Source organism: Anthonomus grandis, chromosome 24 (genome assembly GCF_022605725.1).
Source record: "Anthonomus grandis grandis chromosome 24, icAntGran1.3, whole genome shotgun sequence".
Taxonomy (NCBI): domain Eukaryota; kingdom Metazoa; phylum Arthropoda; class Insecta; order Coleoptera; family Curculionidae; genus Anthonomus; species Anthonomus grandis.
In genome coordinates this window covers 899,044-919,248 of record NC_065569.1, presented here as the reverse complement: position 1 = coordinate 919,248, position 20,205 = coordinate 899,044, and the positions used below count along the sequence as shown (strand labels likewise).

The 20,205-nt window shown below is 34.6% G+C and overlaps 1 protein-coding gene across 1 annotated transcript in view; it reads left to right on the top strand.

Annotated features, from left to right (window-relative positions):
* Positions 1-909: 909 nt before the first annotated feature.
* LOC126749339 (uncharacterized) overlaps positions 910-20,205 on the top strand; it is a 31,909-nt gene continuing 12,613 nt past the window's right edge. The window contains exons 1-2 of the mRNA XM_050459010.1: positions 910-1,983; positions 2,040-2,660. Of these exons, the coding sequence (XP_050314967.1) occupies positions 1,044-1,983; positions 2,040-2,660 (1,561 nt within the window). The 5' untranslated portion in view covers positions 910-1,043. The remainder of the gene's footprint in view (positions 1,984-2,039; positions 2,661-20,205) is intronic.

The following is a 20,205-nucleotide window of genomic DNA, read 5'->3' as shown; positions in this document are numbered from 1 at the left end:
TTAAAGACAGGTAAGTCATATTAAAGTGGGTTTCATCTATGTCAGGGAGGATCCAGACTCCAGGTTCGAATGGAGTTTTCGGAGATGCTCTTTCCATCCAGAATATTTTTTTAGGATGGTATCACTTCTGGTTTTACCGGTATTAAGACCTTTACTGGTTGATATTAAATCAAATATCCTGTATATTCTTATAATTTTATATAAGTCTTACAGAATTTAGCTCTGTAGCTAAATAGTATAGATTAAAAAAATAGCTAATATTATAGATAAAAAAAAATATAGTTGCACCTTTCGATCTTAACTTTCCTATTTTTTGAGATACATGTTAAATTATCCTGTCAAAACTTTTTAATTTTCAATATGTTTCACAAAATATAGGGTTTCAGAAGTTAAGACAGGAAGGTATGAGTAATTTTTTTCTATTTATGATAGAATTAGCTGTAAAGCCTCCCCAAAAGGCATAAAAGCCCAATTTTGAATACCCTGTACCTCAAAAACTATTCATTATGTTAAAATATTTTAGATGGAAGTAGGAGCATCCTCGAAAACCCCATTTGCACATAATTTTAAAAACACAGTGTCCCAAATATGAACCGTGCACACTCATTATGAAACACTTAAAAATAAGTACATGTTTGGGTATCTTGAAAACTAAATATTAATTTTTTTTTAAATTTTAAATATAAAAACTATTTTATGAATAAGTTTATTTATTAATTTATTATTAATTATTGTTTTAATTTTATATTTTTTTAAGCATACTTAAAAAATATATAATATTTAATTAAAAATAATAATAGTGACATTTTTCTGGTTTCAGCAAGAAAATCAATTTTGGGATTTTCAAATGCTACTAGAACCTCCCAACTGACACCACAGGCAAAGAAATTTTATGTAAAATTAAAAGAGTGGAGTGTTGATTTAACCAACAAGACTAGACAAATAGTTATAAGTCACGATTAGCAGAAGCAGAGAAATTAATAAAAAGTAATAGTTTTGATAACCTCCGAAAAGCTGTTAATGAGCCTACTTATCACTTTATAATGAGTCAAGTGCACAACCAAAACGTTAGGACACCGAAATTAAGACGCTTCAATACAGAAGAAAAGGTTTTGGCTTTATCAATTTATAAAAATAGCGGAAAATGTTATAGGCTTTTGAGTAAAATTTTTGCATTGCCTTCATCAAAAACCCTGAACAGGCTATTGCAGTCAATAAATTTAAAACCTGGCCTTAATGAAATTTTATTTCAGAGCCTTCAAAGACAAGTAGAAAAAATGAGTGATAAAGACAAAACCTGCGTACTTGTATTTGATGAAATGGAGATAGACTGCAATTTAACTTACAACCTCCATAAAGATGAAGTCATAGGATTTCAGGATAGTGGTATTCAACCAAAAGAGAAATATATTGCCGATCATGCCAATGTATTCCTACTTAAAGGGGTTTACCGCTTATGGAAGCAACCGGTATGCTTCACATTTTGTCAAGGGGCTACAAAAGCAATAATACTAAAACAATTAATAAAAAACATTATTGAAAAATGTTTTGACGTGGGCCTAAATGTAATTGGAACCATTTGTGATCAGGGATCAAATAATTCAAGAGCCATAAAACTGCTTTTGGAGGAAACAGAAGAGCAGTGTAAGAGAAAAAACATAAAAAACCACTTTTTCGGATTCAATGTCTGTGACAGGGAAGTGATTCCATTATATGATGTGCCCCATCTCTTCAAAGGGCTAAGAAACAACCTATTGGACAAGGATCTTCACTTTGAAAAAAATGGCATAAGAGGGTGTGGGAAATGGATCCATATCCAACAACTTTTTGCACTAGACAATACACAACCTTTAAAAAGGTTTTGTCCAAAATTAACCGAGCAGCATGTAGAGCCCCAAAAAATTAAAAAAATGAAGGTAAAAATGTGTACCCAAGTGTTCAGCCATAGCGTTGGTTCTCTTTTAACGAGAATTCCTGGATGGGGTAAGAAATAAAGTTTCTTTGTGTACAATTTTTTAATTAGGTAATATTTTTTCCAGATATTAAAGATAAAAATAAGCTTGGCCCTGAAGCGGAATCTACTGGTGAGCTGATCCTTTTTTTAGACAAGCTTTTTGATAGCCTTAACTGCTTAAGGTATTCAAAAATGGGTAATGCAGCAAAGCCTTTGAAGTGTCCTATGACCAGAAATTCTGGTCATAAAAGTTTTTGGTTGGAATCCCAAAAAATCATACAAAGTATGAAATTTTTTTCGCATGCTAAGCAAACCTTTGTAAATGTACCAACACTTAAAAATCTTAATTTTACATTAAAGGGATTTTTAAGATTGACTGACAAGCTTTTTGATAATGCAGGCTGCAAATTTGTGTTAACAGGGGCATTTAATCAAGATGCCCTTGAAAACTTTTTCAGCTACATTCGCGCACACGGTCTAAGAAATACCAATCCATCGCAAAATCAATTCATGGCATCTTTTAAAACTTTGATGGTGAATAATTTTACCGCAGTTCACTCTCCTGGAGCAAACTGCAAAAGAGATTGTTCTGAAGGTTTAGATAATCTTAGGAGTTTGCTTACAGGAGGGCGAATTACTGATGTTTTAGCTACAGAAACAAATGAAGAAGTAGTCATTCCAAAGCATGTTTTACTACAAAAAGCTAGTAAAATAGGTAGCTGCATTACGACTTATATGTGCGGTGTTTTAATTAAAATTGTTCAAAAAAACCGAGCAATAAAAAAATGTGAGAAGTGTATGACCAATTTAAAAATTCGGCATCTTTTACCAAATCATTATAATGATGAACTAATAACTGCTAAGCAATTTGAAAAGGGCAATTTAATAAGGCCAGGAGACTTAGTAATTTTTTTGATCAGATCATCTTTTGATTATTTAGGTTTCTTAACTCCGCTATTGGCGACATCAAAAAATATTGGAAAAATTTTAAAAGACATTTTAAGCACGAACTTACTATTTCGCAGTATTAATTGTCCTGATCAACTTGGGACAAGAGTTGTTGAATGTAATTGTAAGGTGTTTCCTATTTTGGTGGTGCCGAAGCGTCAATAAAATTCTAAAGGGACAGGACCTTAAATTTGCTTCATATTTACAAACATGCACAAACAAAAATTTAATTGACAGTGTAAAAGTACAAGCTTATGAAAAATGGAAAAAGAGACATAAAAAGCATACTTAACCTTTCTTTCACTTGTGTTATATTCTTATAAAATTATATGTATGGTGTATATACATAACAAACTTCAAGAAGTGAATCTGCATGAAATAATGATATTGTTTGGGCAACATACATTTACCCATAAAGTGTAAGACAACACAACCGCCTGTGTTGTCTTACACTTTATGGGTCCATGGGTATCTCAAAAAAATAAGGCCCTAAACATTCTTTATATTCTAACAAAAATGTTTTTTTTTTTATATAACCACATCATAAGCTCTCAGGCAGTTGAAGTGCCCCTTGCTGTATATTTTCATGCAGATTGTCACCCCCTGAAGTAATAATTAAAATATGTAAACTTAAGTGAAAATATGCATTTCCCTAAGTCATAGAATAATAATTATATTGTATTCAAATATGATGGAATTATATCAAAAACTGACAAATAATTTAAACTTTTAAATTACACAAAATTTAAAAAAATTGTCCTAATTTCAAGAATATAGATCATAATTTACATTGGCTTTACTTCCTTTAAAACCTTATTTATTTACTTGATAAGTAAGGAAATATAATGTGCCTAAAGAAATAATTATTCTATGACATTTAATTAGATTCTCATTTCATCTTCTAACTCTTGAATCCTTATTAGATGCAGTTACATGAGTTTTAAATGTTTGTCCGAAGTATACAAAACTGTACAGTTTTTTTAAAAATATATTGATCCTCTCTTTAACTTCTCCCCGTAGTTTAATATAAAAATTTAATAGTTTGAAATACCTTTTTAAAAAAAAAAACTTTCTTCATACATCAGTGTGTTTCTGAAAGTCTGAGGGTGGTCCTACTTTCTCATTTTAAATTGGTAGCCTCTTTTTTAATTAAATATTTGCCTTTTCCTGGAAATTTGAAAATTTTTTTAAAATAAAAAATTTTCAAATATATCTAAATTTGACTTTAAAAAATTGGCGTAAGAATGTTATTGTTTTCTTTTTGTTTAAGAAATATAAAATAACATTCATATTAATTATTTCCTTAAATAACATATTAGTTTGTAAATAAAGCATATTAATAAGTTACTAATGTAATATGTATATTAATCTTCTAATCACATACTTTTACGTAGTTTTTTCAAAAATGCAATAAAAGAATGCAGTACTAATTAAAAAAAAAGAAAATAATACCACATCTAGGCTTTTAAAAAAAACAGTGTAGGCAAAAGAATAGTTCTTCGAAAAACATTTAAAAGCATTACGTTTTTTTATTAAAAACTCTTTTCTATGGAGTGAAAAGTTAACAAGAGAAGGGGAGTCAATATATAAAAAATCTGTATATATCTATGATCTATACCAGGATCTATACAAATAATACTAACCTCATTGTCATATAACTATAAATAATTCTTATGTTCTTGAGTAACTATAAATAAGGTGTATTGAAAGCTTCAAAGTTTATAGGGCATATTAGATATACTAAAAAAGTTTAAATAAAAAGTTTAAAACTTTTAGGATATAATAAGTATATGTTTATTTATCCTTCGTTAGCTTTAATCATAGTAGTGACTATATGAATGAATATGAATATAATGTATATATTATTTTATTTGCAATACCTAAATAAATTTATCAGAACTTTGATCCAGAATTGTATTAAATATGTCACAAAAATATATTAGTATTTATTAAAAAAATATATTTTTATTTTAAAAAGCAGGACTGATCTATAGGGAGGTACTCATACTATAATAATAGCAGATTTTACTCTCAAAGATAATGAGTCTTAAATCTCGTATTTTTTTTTAAATATAGCCTAATCTTTTGTTTTAAAATATATTTTTTTTAGAATTCAAGATTATTCCTAATTTAACTAAATAATAGAATTTTGATCCTGGAATCTTTACTATAATTATTTAAAAATATTGATTGGGGCATATTTTTAAAAAGGAAATTTACGACCATAAGCAATTCATATGTTTAAGGGTAGTATCTGTTTATAATATATACAGTGACTTTATACAAGATAGTGGCGACAATGGGGCGAAAATGCGATCGGCCACCATATTGCAGCAAATTTGAAATTGAATATTTTAATACAAGGGACAAAAGATCTTATAGGAATCTATTGTTTTTATTTAAATTTTAGGTTTTTAAAGTATTGTAACTTGATTCCCATAAGATTTTCTCGTCCCTTGTATTAAAATTTAAATTTCCAACTTTAAATTTGCTGCAATATGGCGGCCGATCGCATTTTCGTTCCATTGTCGCCACTGTCTTGTATAAACTCACTGTAATAATAAACAAGCATTTTTAATGATCTCGTGGTGAAAGCGCCGAAATTTTAACGAAAAGTTGAAACATAACGGCCGCTAGATGGCGACACTGGGCTCGACAAAACTTTATTCGGGTTTAGCAGGGAGGTGTCCCTACTAGAGAAGCTGTTTACTGTGCGTAAACAGGCGCACAAAATGCACCGTACGGGTGCTAATGAAAAGCGTAAACGCAATGTTTTAACTATTGAACAAAAAATGGAAATTTTGAAACAGTCTGAAAATAACATAAGTGTTGCTATTTTGGCTAAAACATATAATATTGGAAAACAAACGGTTCGTGACATTGTGAAGAGAAAATCCCAGTTACAGAGCTTTGTAGCAAAAGCGGATAGTGCAAAAGCTATTTCTGACAGGAAATCTCTAAAAGGGTCTACGTTTCGAGAACTTGATGATGCTATGACCAAGTGGTTCTTGCAGAAAAGATCAGTGGGGGTTCCGATATCAGGACCTATGTGTACTAGGCAAGCTGAAAAGTTTCACAAGCAGTTGAAAATTAAAGGCAACTTCTCGGCATCTTCTCGTTGGCTTTACAGATTTAAAAAACGTCATGGAATACGAGAATTAGCTGTGGAGAAATTAAGTGCTAATGATGTAGCTATGGTAGAATTTTGCTATGATTTGGAAAATCTCATAATAGAGCATGACCTAAAACCTGAGCAGGTGTACAACGGAGATGAAACTGGACTCTATTGGAAAGCAATGCCGAGAAGGACACTTGTTGTAGCCTCAGAAACTAGTGCACCAGGTTAGCGTTACATACATATTTTTTTACGTATAAAATATTTCTCAAAGTAGTATTTTTTTTTAGGTTTCAAAGTAAGCAAAGACCTTTTAACAGTTTTATGCTGTGCTAATATGCCTCAGGAACCCATAAGCTTAGGTTAGCCGTCATTGGAAAATCCAAAAATCCTAGAGCTTTTAAAAATATTAAAAGATTGCCTGTGGATTATTATAATCAAAAGGCAGCTTGGATGGATCGAGTAATTTTTAAAAAGTGGTTTTTCGAAAAATGTATACCTCAAGTTAGAGCTTATCTCTAAGAAAATAATCTTCCACCAAAGGCTGTACTGTTACTGGATAATGCGCCATCGCATCCTGATGTAGAGCAACTAAAGTCAACAGATGGGAACATATTCGTAGCATATTTTCCTCCGAATGTAACATCTATTGCCCAGCCAATGGACCAAGGTGTTATAAAGACCATGAAGAGACTTTACAGAAAAGACCTCATGCTGCAACTGTTGGGAGAAGATGACATTGTAGGATTTTGGAAACGTCTAAATTTGAAAGAAGCAATTTATGCTGTAGCTCGTGCTTGGAGTGATGTGAAAGTGGATCACATTAAAAAATCATTTTATAAAATAATGACTTTAGAACATGAAGACGGTTCTGAAGATGAAAATCACTTAAATGAAGGTGAGCTGTCCGTCGGAAATATAGCAACTATTGCCTCACAAATCAAAGGTTTAGAAAAAATAGACAATAAAGAAATACAAGAATGGATAGAATGTGATCACCAAGAAACAGGGTATCAGATCATAGATGATTATCTACATAACAAGAGCTCTGCAGAAAGTTCTGACAAAAGTAGTGATGAGAATGAGAGTTCTGATAAAAATGATTGCGTCATTATGACATTCATGTACTTCAGCTTAGAAAAATGAAGGAAATTATAGGGTGTAGAAGTTACGAGGCCCAAAAACAAACAAAAATTAGTGATTTTTTTAAGTGATTTTTTTATATATGTACATACATATGTATGTACATATATACATATAATATGTAATATAATATGTATAACCTACATAATATTTATATTTTTATAATGTATGTATACGTTTATACATAGCAAATACATTATGTCTAAATAGGTAATAAAACATTTTTTTTTGTTGCATTATGTTTTATCACGTTGTTTCTTTTCGTCTGGCACATGTATTTGTTTAAATAAATTATGTATTAAAAAAATAAAAATGAGTCTTTGCATTATCCGTGTTTTCGATTATCCGGCGAAGGCTCGGTCCCGGCTGGCCCGGATAATCGAGGTTCTACTGTACTCAGTTCCCAATTTCAAATCAAATCCATGATGGTGGTTATATAAACAATTTTGCTAAATTGAATTTAAAATCTGTGACCATTTCTACATAATAATTCCAAAAAAAAAACTATAAATTACGGCGAACCGATAAATCAGTACCTGAAAAAACCAAGCCAAAAAGGAGGTACCTGAAATTCTGAGTCTCTCCGACTGGCAGCAGGGCCCACCTGGTCTGAATGGGGCTCCGTTGTTGGCAGCTATACGTTTGGGCCAAAACGGCAGCAGCAGATCAACCAGTTAGGAGGCCTCCAGAATGTCTAGCAGGTAGTGAAAGGCAATCGGTATATAGGAACAGGAAGTAATAAGGTACAGGAAGGCCTAAAAATGGGGACCACACATGAGGTTCGGCATGGCTGTCAGTTTTATGGCATTTTTGTGTGGGTAAGTAAGTTAAATTTTATAAAATTGCTTTGGATGCATTGATGTTCTTTTTAATTAAACCGAAAAGCGTGCAAATAAGAAATTAATTAAATGAAAAAAATAGGAAAATGACTTTCCTGGAAGAAATGCGACATGTGGTAACTTAGCGAAGATGGAATACGGGTGTGAAGTTAGCAGCCAAAAGTTTCAACAGCCAATTTGATTTTGCGTGAAGTTAGCAGCTATTTTTTGGCAGCCAAAATTTTATGTACAAACCTACTGCCTGAGGTAAAATACAATGTATTTTTATCTTTTAAGGATTGGCGGTATTTTAACCCCAACCACGTCGCACCCGTTTGGCGGGTATCTTAATGCATAAATGCATTTTAATTAATAATGCATCTACTAAATTATCAGGAATAGATCGAGTTGTACAATAATATTAGGCACACATACTCCCTAATTAATAACAAATTTTCACATACGATCTATTACCCCTTACCGCCCGTCAGAGGGGTGGTTCATCCTTATGAATTTATAAATAATATTTTTTTTCTAGTAGGCAGAAATCGAGTTGTATAATTATATTAATTCATAGACTTTCTTTAACATAACGAATTTTTAATCACCATCTTCTGCACATCCATGAGCAGGCTAGTTTATTTATTATGAACCGAGCTATTTTTTATGCAAATTTATCTAGATATAAACATCTAGTTATAGTAGAACCACAGATCTAAGAAATTGATTATAAATGGTAATCCCTAAACCCATATTTTACAACCTACGACTTATTGTAAAATGTGAAATTCGATCCCTCCGTGGCCGACGTGGTGAGTTCTGGTACGGACCTAGAAAACTTAGAAACGGGTCTGTCCCTGTCACCATTTTGTCCAAGCCTGAACTTATCAGTACTTCCTGAATATTAATGACTCTTTTAGATGTATGGCTATACTATGGGCGCCAGACCTGTGATATACAAAAAATATAAATGTTAAAAAATGCAATAAATGAAATTTGTATAGTAACCTAAATTGTCTTTATACAATCTTTTTAACCACCGTTTGCCCAGACGGCTCCGTGTCTCGTCTATGAGACAGGTAGGGATGCATATTTTCCCCGGATAACAATGATACGATACAACCAGATGTTGACCAGCAGAAAACAGTTGTTCATAAACGTTGTTTATGTTAGTCCTTCTTTTAAGACATCGGAAAAATTGACAGTGCTAAAATTATACATAAATCAAGAATACTGCTATTTGGTGAGGACTGTGTGCATTTCTGGATGCAGAATCAGCGCGTTTCTGCTGCAAACTTTATACCTGGTGATGGTAGTTATATGTGCAAAACCTCAAGTAAGTGCAAATTATTTATTAGTTTGTGGCTCTAACTTTCTTTTAGCTATAACTAGTTTAGTAAGAAATTTTTATTCTTTATCATTACATAATTTTTTCATAAAGTGCATTTTCTATGTTTCGACTGTAAAATAACTAGAATCATTTTACTGTTATATAAGAAAATGTGGTTTATTTAGTATTTTGAAGTACACACCTATCCATTAAACATCCATTAAATGACAAACATTTTTCTGCAGATGTTGCAGGATTAATTACGCTTTAGACGGGATCTGGAGAATCCTAACTTTTATTCATTTGGTTAAAATATTTAAAAATGACTTTATTCTAAATTTTTCTTTCAAAACTGAGACACCCACCATAATTACAATTGCCTTCGACTCTTAATGGAATTCGCCAATATTTTTCATTAAACCACTATCAATATTATCACCATTTTAATTCTTTGTTATTGTTTACAATATGCTGTGCATGGAGAAGATTTCACGGCAATTGAATTGGTCAACCGGTTTACTAAAGCGGACGCCAGTGGCGCCGCGTGTCGAATTATTACGATTTGGCCCGTAATTGTACTTTCCACTAGGCACTCTATGGTTTGCTTATTAGTGACCTATGTATGGGTTTTGGTTGGGCCCATAGCGGCTAAACCCATAAAGTAACGAGTGAAGTTCCTCAATCTCCGGTCTTGCGCCCAGACGTCTTTTGGACTACTACTTAAGCAGTTCCGCGACGCATCTGGGGGTCTTTTCCAGCTCCTGCGTCCGTCAAGAGTGAACCGTGCTGCCCGCTGTGACGGAGAGAGGTTTGAAATAAATCTATTATCATCTCTCTCCGCCAGCACCTTTTTTGTTAAAATAACATCTAAAACTAAAATGCATTAGTGTTTCTTCAGTTTCAACGAAATATTTTTAAAGCAGGATGGGTTTTAGTAGTTTGATGCCTCTCGAAACTTCGTAAGTAGTTTTCACCGTTGGTGACATTTTATTTGGTGTTCCGTGTTTCCATTGCGAAATCTCTCTTAGGGCTCCTTAAATATGACAGTGTAAACCGCCAGCCGTGACCCAGCGGTGATGAGGATTTCGCCCTGAAGCCTGAAAAATAATTTCGCCGCCCTTAGCCCGTCAACACACATCATGCCGTAAGCCCTATGTAGTGAAAAATTGCCCATCGCGGGCTCTCGCCCCCGAAAGAAGAACACCATGGAACTTGACCCGTAAGCACATTCTTTTAATCTTAACCATATTCTTCTTTTGATCTTTTTTTTGTATGATTTAACATGAATTTATTATCACTTTCTCATTTTAATATTTAAAACTTAAGTACTTATATTTATGGTATAATTATCTAAATTAAAAACAATTCAATGTTACGCCTTATTATGTAATGTTTCCGAAGTGATCACTGACGAATTCAGGTATCTACCTTTGGGTTAGAAACTTGTATATATATATCTTTTATTTATTTTTGTTTACCTTTTTAAGACCATCTTGTATATTTACTTATATTTACTTACCATGTAGATTTAACTCCTTGTTTCTGATAAATTAAGCTATTGAGTATGAAGACTTTAATAAACACCCTATTTAAATTAAATTAAGGTGTTTTACTACTGAGTGAGTGAGTGTGAGGCAACTGACCATACAGAGAACCTATCAGGCCGGCTTCGTGGGTTCTCTGTATGGTCAGTTGCCTCACACTCACTCACTCAGTAGTAAAACACCTTAATTTAATTTAAATAGGGTGTTTATTAAAGTCTTCATACTCAATAGCTTAATTTATCAGAAACAAGGAGTTAAATCTACATGGTAAGTAAATATAAGTAAATATACAAGATGGTCTTAAAAAGGTAAACAAAAATAAATAAAAGATATATATATACAAGTTTCTAACCCAAAGGTAGATACCTGAATTCGTCAGTGATCACTTCGGAAACATTACATAATAAGGCGTAACATTGAATTGTTTTTAATTTAGATAATTATACCATAAATATAAGTACTTAAGTTTTAAATATTAAAATGAGAAAGTGATAATAAATTCATGTTAAATCATACAAAAAAAAGATCAAAAGAAGAATATGGTTAAGATTAAAAGAATGTGCTTACGGGTCAAGTTCCATGGTGTTCTTCTTTCGGGGGCGAGAGCCCGCGATGGGCAATTTTTCACTACATAGGGCTTACGGCATGATGTGTGTTGACGGGCTAAGGGCGGCGAAATTATTTTTCAGGCTTCAGGGCGAAATCCTCATCACCGCTGGGTCACGGCTGGCGGTTTACACTGTCATATTTAAGGAGCCCTAAGAGAGATTTCGCAATGGAAACACGGAACACCAAATAAAATGTCACCAACGGTGAAAACTACTTACGAAGTTTCGAGAGGCATCAAACTACTAAAACCCATCCTGCTTTAAAAATATTTCGTTGAAACTGAAGAAACACTAATGCATTTTAGTTTTAGATGTTATTTTAACAAAAAAGGTGCTGGCGGAGAGAGATGATAATAGATTTATTTCAAACCTCTCTCCGTCACAGCGGGCAGCACGGTTCACTCTTGACGGACGCAGGAGCTGGAAAAGACCCCCAGATGCGTCGCGGAACTGCTTAAGTAGTAGTCCAAAAGACGTCTGGGCGCAAGACCGGAGATTGAGGAACTTCACTCGTTACTTTATGGGTTTAGCCGCTATGGGCCCAACCAAAACCCATACATAGGTCACTAATAAGCAAACCATAGAGTGCCTAGTGGAAAGTACAATTACGGGCCAAATCGTAATAATTCGACACGCGGCGCCACTGGCGTCCGCTTTAGTAAACCGGTTGACCAATTCAATTGCCGTGAAATCTTCTCCATGCACAGCATATTGTAAACAATAACAAAGAATTAAAATGGTGATAATATTGATAGTGGTTTAATGAAAAATATTGGCGAATTCCATTAAGAGTCGAAGGCAATTGTAATTATGGTGGGTGTCTCAGTTTTGAAAGAAAAATTTAGAATAAAGTCATTTTTAAATATTTTAACCAAATGAATAAAAGTTAGGATTCTCCAGATCCCGTCTAAAGCGTAATTAATCCTGCAACAACTCCCCCTCTTCCCCCAAGAGAATTACCAGAAAAGTAATTCTCATGCGAAGAGAAGTAAGCATCCAACTGGGAAGGGAAGTAAAGAATGTGCGAACAATCTAATTATTTGAAAATGCTATTCAAGCATTAAAATAAGTCAGAAAAATTAAAACTTCAAATTGATTGACTCATGAAATAATAATACTATAATAACCAACGAAATACCAAATAACACAAAATTTCTAGTAATTTCTGATAGAATTCCTAATCGGAAATCTAAAATGCTTCAAGTGGTAGGCCTTCACCACAAGAAACTTCACTAGCAAGAGAAAAACAAACAAGGTAGCTACTATCCAATAACCGCAAAAACATCAAAATACCCAGTCCGCACAGCTTTGAGGAAAGAAACTGGAGAAAAAGAAATTATATTTGAATTGAAAAATCAAAAGAACTAATAAGTAAAACACAAAAAAAAAACATACGTCCCGACCAGTAAGCAAAATCGATAAAGTCTAATCGGAATCGGAATCAACGAGTAGCTCTTCTTTTGGGATCTTTTTCAAATCTTTAACGTGCCAAGCACCCTTAAACTTGCGCTTTTCGTCAATCAGTTCATAGACTACCGGAGATAACTTCTTCTTTATTGTAAAGGGGCCCAAAAATTTTGGTGCGAGTTTGGCGGTAAAGTTTTTACTAGCATCAGAAAGATCGTAATTTTTGCGATAAACTCGCTCACCGATCGCAAAACTAATTGGTCTTCGTCGAAGATTATAACGATTCTTTGATCTTTGATGCGCCGCCTTCAGTCTTTCCTCAACGTCCCTACATACTTTACTTAATTCACGTGAACGTGCCATAAAGTCGCCAACCGTGATACTGGGAACATCCCTATTATTGTGTTGGTCGCCCGAGGGCATATATTCTCTGGAAAAATTCATAAAATAGGGAGTGAGCCCGGTGGCTTCATGCACCGAAGATCTTATGGCAGAACCAACCTTAGGTAGAAGTCGATCCCAATTCTTATGATTATCCTCAATATAACAACTTAACATGGTTTTAAGGACTTGATTCACACGCTCCACGGGGTTGGCCTGGGGATGATAAGCCGGAGTATATCGGATATTGACCTTATACTGCTCACACAGTTTGGAAAAAAGTTCACCTCGAAATTGAGCACCATTATCGCAAATAAGAAATTGGGGAACACCAAAAATGAGAAAAACTTGTTCCTCTATAAGACGACAAATCATAGGGGCCTTAGCTGAGCAAAGAGGGAAGAACAAAGGAAATTTAGTGAAGGTATCCAAGACGACCAATACGTATTTGTAACCCTGAGTAGAACGAGGCAAGGGCCCAAAAAGATCGACGCTAATCGTGTTCCATGGCTTCAAAACTTGAGTTTGTTGTCCCATTAATCCGTGTCGCTCCCGGAGGGGCTTTTGCGAAATACATTTGGCGCAATGCCTAACATATCGGAGGACATCAGCTCTCATTTTTGGCCAATAATAACGACGCTTTAATCGTTCGTATGTCTTCATGACACCACCATGACCAGCCAAAGGATGATCATGATTTTCTTCCAAAATCATACGTCTTCGATCCTTGGGTACTACTTCCTTCCAGAAATCTTCATCATCTCGAAGAGACGGGTAAGAACATTTCACATACTTGTAAATTAAATTTCCTTCAATTCGCCATTGGGGATAATTAATAGGATTCTCTACGACCTGATTGAAAACTCTTCGATACCACTTATCTGCAACTTCTGGTTCCTGGTATACACTCAATTTAGCAATCTCTGGCACAGCTCTACTGAGAACATCCGGCACAACATGATCTTGGCCCTTTCTATGAATAACCTCAAAATCGAATTGTTGCAACCGCAAAACCCATCTGGCAAGCCGTCCTGTTGGTTCCTTCAGACTATGAATCCATTTCAGACTATGATGATCTGTTATCACTTTAAAGGAGTATCCCTCTAAGTAGGGTCGTAATTTCTCGCAAGCATAAATAATGGCCAACAGTTCTCTCTCTGTGGTGGAAAAATTCCTCTCTGCTTTAGACAGAGATCGAGATATGTAACAGATAACATGTTCACCATCATCAAACTCTTGAGATAATACAGCACCGATCCCATACGCTGAGGCATCAGTCTGAACCAAAAAGGGTTTCGAGAAATCAGGACAAGTAAGTACAGGAGCGGAAACTAACGAATTTTTGATGTTCTGAAACGAATTTTGACATTCTGGGGTCCAGTTCCACTTTTTGTGTTTACAAAGAAGAGCGGTAAGGGGAGAAATAACGGTTGAGAACTGAGGAATAAAACGCCTGTACCAGGACGCCATACCGATGACACGTCGGACTTCTGTGGTGTTCTTTGGAGTCGGAATGTTCAATACGGCTGTCACCTTATCCGGGTCGACATGAAGTCCATCTTTATCGACAACATATCCTAAATACTTAAGTTCGGATCGACAGAATTTACACTTATCCTGAGAGAGTGTTATACCGGCTCTATGAAATCTCTGGAAAATCTCTTCCAAAACCTCTAAATGTTGCTGAAAAGTCTCAGAAATACAGATTACGTCATCTAAATAAACAAAGACATGTGGCTCCAAATCAGCTCCCAATAAAGTATCTACCAATCGCTGCCAAGTTGCAGGGGCATTCGTCAACCCAAATGGCATTCTCTTAAATCGATAAAGTCCCCGACCAGGGACAGAAAAACTAGTTTTATCACGTGAATGTTCATCAACCTCGATTTGCCAATATGCAGAGTTAACATCTAACGAAGTAAGATACTTTGCATTTCTTAATTTGTCCAAAATACTATCAATAAAAGGGATCGGATAAGCATCCTTAGCCGTAACAGAATTTAGTTTTCGATAGTCCACGCAAAATCTCCATTTACCATTACCTTTCGGTACTACTAAGGCAGGGAAAGACCAGGCAGATTGTGATGGCTCGATAATATCGAGTTGCAGCATGTTATCAACCTCCTCATCGATAATCTTTAGAGTGGCGGGTGAGTATCTATAAGGGCGCAAACGAATGGGTTGGGCATTACCAGTATTAATCTGATGCTTCACTAAATCTGTTCGACCAAGCTTACCACCCATTAAAGAAAAGTATTTTGAAGTCAATTTATCCAAGGCGGATCGCTGTTCTGGGGTTAAAGTTTCCTGAGGAATAATGGCTTCAGTGATACAGATGTCCTGAGACGGCACACCAAAATACCAACAACTATTTTGCAAATCAGGAACGACACCAACAGTTTTCCAAAAATCGGTACCCAATATCAATGGACAACTCAATTTCTCCACTACCAAAACACTGCAAACCGCTACCTTATCATACAAAACAATAGGTAAGTTAATTGCGCCAATCACTTTACTAGAACTATGATTTCCAAAATTGCACTGAGAAAAAGGTGATGATAACAATTGTATGTCTGAACGTTGTAATATATTCCATATGCTTAAACCAATAGCAGTAACATTTGCTCCAGAATCCAATAAGCCAATAAATTTCATACCAAATATCGAGACTTCGAGATGAGGACGATCATCACCCTTGCACTGTGCGAAGGCGTAATCTAGAATAGGGTAGCTGGGGTTACTAGTCGAGACCTTAGGAATCGAACTGATCTCTCGACTAACTAACAGTTCGCCCTTGGGTTTCCCGACCTACTACAATTTGGACATGAACGGGTAGTCACATTTTCCCGACCGCAACGGAAACAGTGTCGACGAAAGGGTTGTGGACAAGTACTACTCAAATGGCCAGTACTACGACAATTCCAACAAACCACCGGACCACGAGAATTCTGAAGGTGCGGTGAAGAATTCATTGTATGTACACGAGGGTTTCTTGGTCGCTGATACATCAACTCAGGCTCGGCGACATTATTAGGGTTTACTGGAGGAGGTTGCATGCGTTGAGTTCGCAATTGGATGTTCTCAATCTCTTGTGCTGCAAGTTCCAGCTCTGTGATGTTGGTGAAATTGTGAAGTGCAAGTTGATTTTGCAATGAGGGGAGCAAATTTCGGCGTATAATGCGAAGTTGCATTTCCTCGGATGGAGGTTCACGTAACTTTCGAAACAAGTTTCGCATTTGTGCAATAAAGATTACCGACTTCTCCACTGGACCTTGTGTCCTATTCCTTATATCACACCAAATATCCTCCTCATATTCTGACGATAAATAGGCAGACCTAAGTTTACATTTCAATTCTTCCCATGACCTGATATCACTGCGTATAGATCTATACCAAGACAAGGCTGTGTCCGAAAATAAAATTACTGCACAATGCAGCAGCTGATTCCAAGATATTCCACAAGCAAAACCCAACTCCTCTACACGCTCAATAAAATTGGTAACACTACCAGAACCATCAAAATGTAACTGCCATTTTGAAATTGTTGAAAAGCTCTTAGCCAGATCATCGGAACCTAACGGAATCGTGACAACATTAGCATTAGCAGAAGTAAACACGGGTACATTCCGCTTCAAGGTGGAATTAGATTGTGGAGGAAAGGAATAGTTCCTCGATGGGGAATAATAAGAACACGTTATTGGGTTAACTGGATCCTGTGAAATAACGTTCGTAGAAGGAATGGTGTGAAGTGACTGAACTAAATGTGTCGAAGTGTGGTCAGAAAAAGTTGGTGCTGTTCGAGTAAACGGAATTGAAGCAGGCCGAAACGAACAAGAGGGACCTGGATTTACAGATACCGTCGAAGGAATCACATTGGATGAAAGATGCTGTGAGACTTCTGTCTGAGCTTGAGAAACAGGAAGAGGATGATCCAGAAGGGAATCCTCTCCAGGGGAAGCCTCAATAGTAACCGGCACCTGCAAAATTTCCTCTACACTCATTGTCAAGGTTCTCTTAGCCATTTCTAACCTATCAATAATAGAATTTAGCTGAGTAGACAAACTCATTACTTCTTCAGAAAAATCAGGATGAAATTCTAATAACTTCTTGAAACGACCCTGGATATGTAAGGCCTTAGACCGCAACCTACTATACTCTTTATTAATATTCAATTCACTAAGACCTGAGATAGCACTTTCCAACAAATTACACTTTCCTGTACAAATATCAACTTCGTTATCAGGGTCCAATTCTATTACCTCAAACATCGGCAAGCTATTAAGTTTCTCTAATTTCAAATATAACCTTAAACGTTGACGCTTTTCAATAAGAGTACCAGCCGTGATAGCACCTCGAGATGATAGCTCATACTCAAGCTCGTCCAGCTCCAATTTATTTATATCCATTTTCCCCAAAAATATCTCCGCCAATAATACAAACAAAAAAAATAAAAAAAAATAATAAATTTTTTCTTTTCTTTCCCTTTTTTTTTTTTTTAATTATAGTCCCCTGTATGTATTGTGTATTGTGATGTAACTTGAGCAACTAAGCCGCTAACAAGGTACGGTGCACACAGTGCAACCCACCCCGTTCCAAAAAAAATTAAAAGAAAATCTGAAGTCCCGGGTTTGTACTGCCCCTAACCTACGTTAAAATCCCAATGACAGTATAAACGCTTTACTGAGTTGCAACACTAATCACTGTTAGTAAAACACCTCAGTAAGATTCCCCCCCAACCTAGAATAATTATACCTAATAATATATCTATAATAACAATATCTAATATAAAATACCTATCTAAATTTTATTTCTATAAGCTCTAAATATCTTTATACCTAAATCACTCTTAAAAAAATCTCCAAATTCAGAAAAACAATTCGAAAACAATTTATATTTTCACAGTATTACAGTAAGCATGACCCAGCAGTGCCGATTTTCCCCTAGCCCAGCAAAAGAATTTCGCCCAAAAAATTTAATTCGCCTCAAAGATTTACTATAAGTAATTTATTTAATTAGCCCTGTCTAGCTGAAACATTACATTAAAAGAAAATCTTAACAAGTTATAATCCTAATTACAAAATGAAATGTAAGTAGATAAGTAATCTTCAAACTTTCAAACACCCTATAATATATTAAATCTGCCAAAAGGAAATTAAATTAAAAAAAAAAAAAAACTTTCAAAAGAAAAGTACTATATAAAAAAAAATGAAAATCCAATCTCCCCCTCCTTCCTTAATTTCCATAAATTTTTTTAAAAATATTTTTGTTGAGCCTTAGTATGGGTATGTTCTAATGGAAGACACCCCATACTGGTAAAAGAGCACTAAGTGGAATTTTACCACTACCAGCTAACTGTACAAAGTTAGTCTACCCATTGACTGAGTTGGACAACTCCAATGTTTCGCGCCACTGAGTCATCCAACTTCCGCCAAACGCCCACTTTGTAGAGCGGGTTTTTTTTTTTTTTTTTTTTTTTTTAAGCATCTAGTATATAAAATTAAGAAAAAAAAAGTATATGGAAAGCAAAAGGAAAAGAAAAAAAAAACTCCCTATAATATAAGACAAGTTACTTGGAACCACTAATTGTTTCACCCTGTAGTAACAAAATAAAAAAAAAAATTTACTTCAAGTATCTTTTATACTACTTGTGTACACCACCCTGTATAATTCTATAATAAAATTAAATTAATTTAAAAAAAAAAATTCAGGGATTAAAGTCCACCCTGTATACCAACAAAATTCAATGAAGATTTATTAAATTGATTAAACATTTATCCTATCCGTAAAACAAAATCCTATTTAAAAAAATTATTTAAAACCCCCACGTTGGGGAAAATGCATCCATCATTTTCCAGCTACCTTTTTAATAAAATTGAAATTAGTTACATGAATAGTTATTTTTGATTCATATTATATACATATATTATATACATTTTTTTGAAATACATGTTAAACATTTTACAAAATGCATAATTTTTTCATAAATATCAGTAAACAATAAAATTAGGACCTCACGGGATGGGAATACCGTGGGTTGGGTCATATGAGCCGACAATTATGTGTAATTTAAAATTTTAAAGTATGTTTTTTTTATTATAGATATTTGACAAATTTTCTGCAATCTTTTTAACCAGAAAATGAAAAGGATATTTTTAAGAAATGGAGAAAATATAGTGGGAAAATGGCATTTAAATGTTGTTTTCGATGGACACAACATTAATAGCGCTAAAAACATAGAAGAAATTAATAAAAAATTTAGCTTTATTACTAGTAGTAGATACTTAATGTATTTATTTATGTGAAATTAATTGGTGCACAAGAAATTAATTTAGCCGCCAAGTTACCCTGATTTACAAATCACCAAAAATGCGGAATAAAATTTCCAAGCGTGTGGCATTTCAAAAGTATTATATGATAAAGAACCAGGGTTTAATTTTACCAATGAAATAAAACGTGATATTTTGAACGAAATTTCTTTGAAATTAATTAATACTAAATATGGTTATAAGTCAATTATACTTAAAATAATCTTTAAAAATAAAATATTTGGCTAAAAATAAAGGCTTTGAGGAGCCCTTCAGTGTAGAGCAGTGCATGGTCTCTGGGGTGCCCACTGCTGAAGACTGAGCCAATCTTGAGGACCCAACTCACCAAATAGCAGATGTCAGATCTGTCCTGCGAGTGATTAGATTCATCGCATACAAACTAGGAGCACAGCACACACTGTCCGGTCTCGATCTTTTAGTGGGCACTGTCATTTCTATCGCAAAAAGAGGGACTGTGATTTTAGAGTTCATTCAGAAAATCAATCTCGGGATGGAAACAGATATTGGGCAGACGGCAAAACTGACACCAGAAATGGTGTCAAGATTCTACCAGCATTTTGGGAAACACATAAATGATGAGAACATTCAAACTAAAATATTTTTCACTAATGGCAATTTTTCCTTAAGG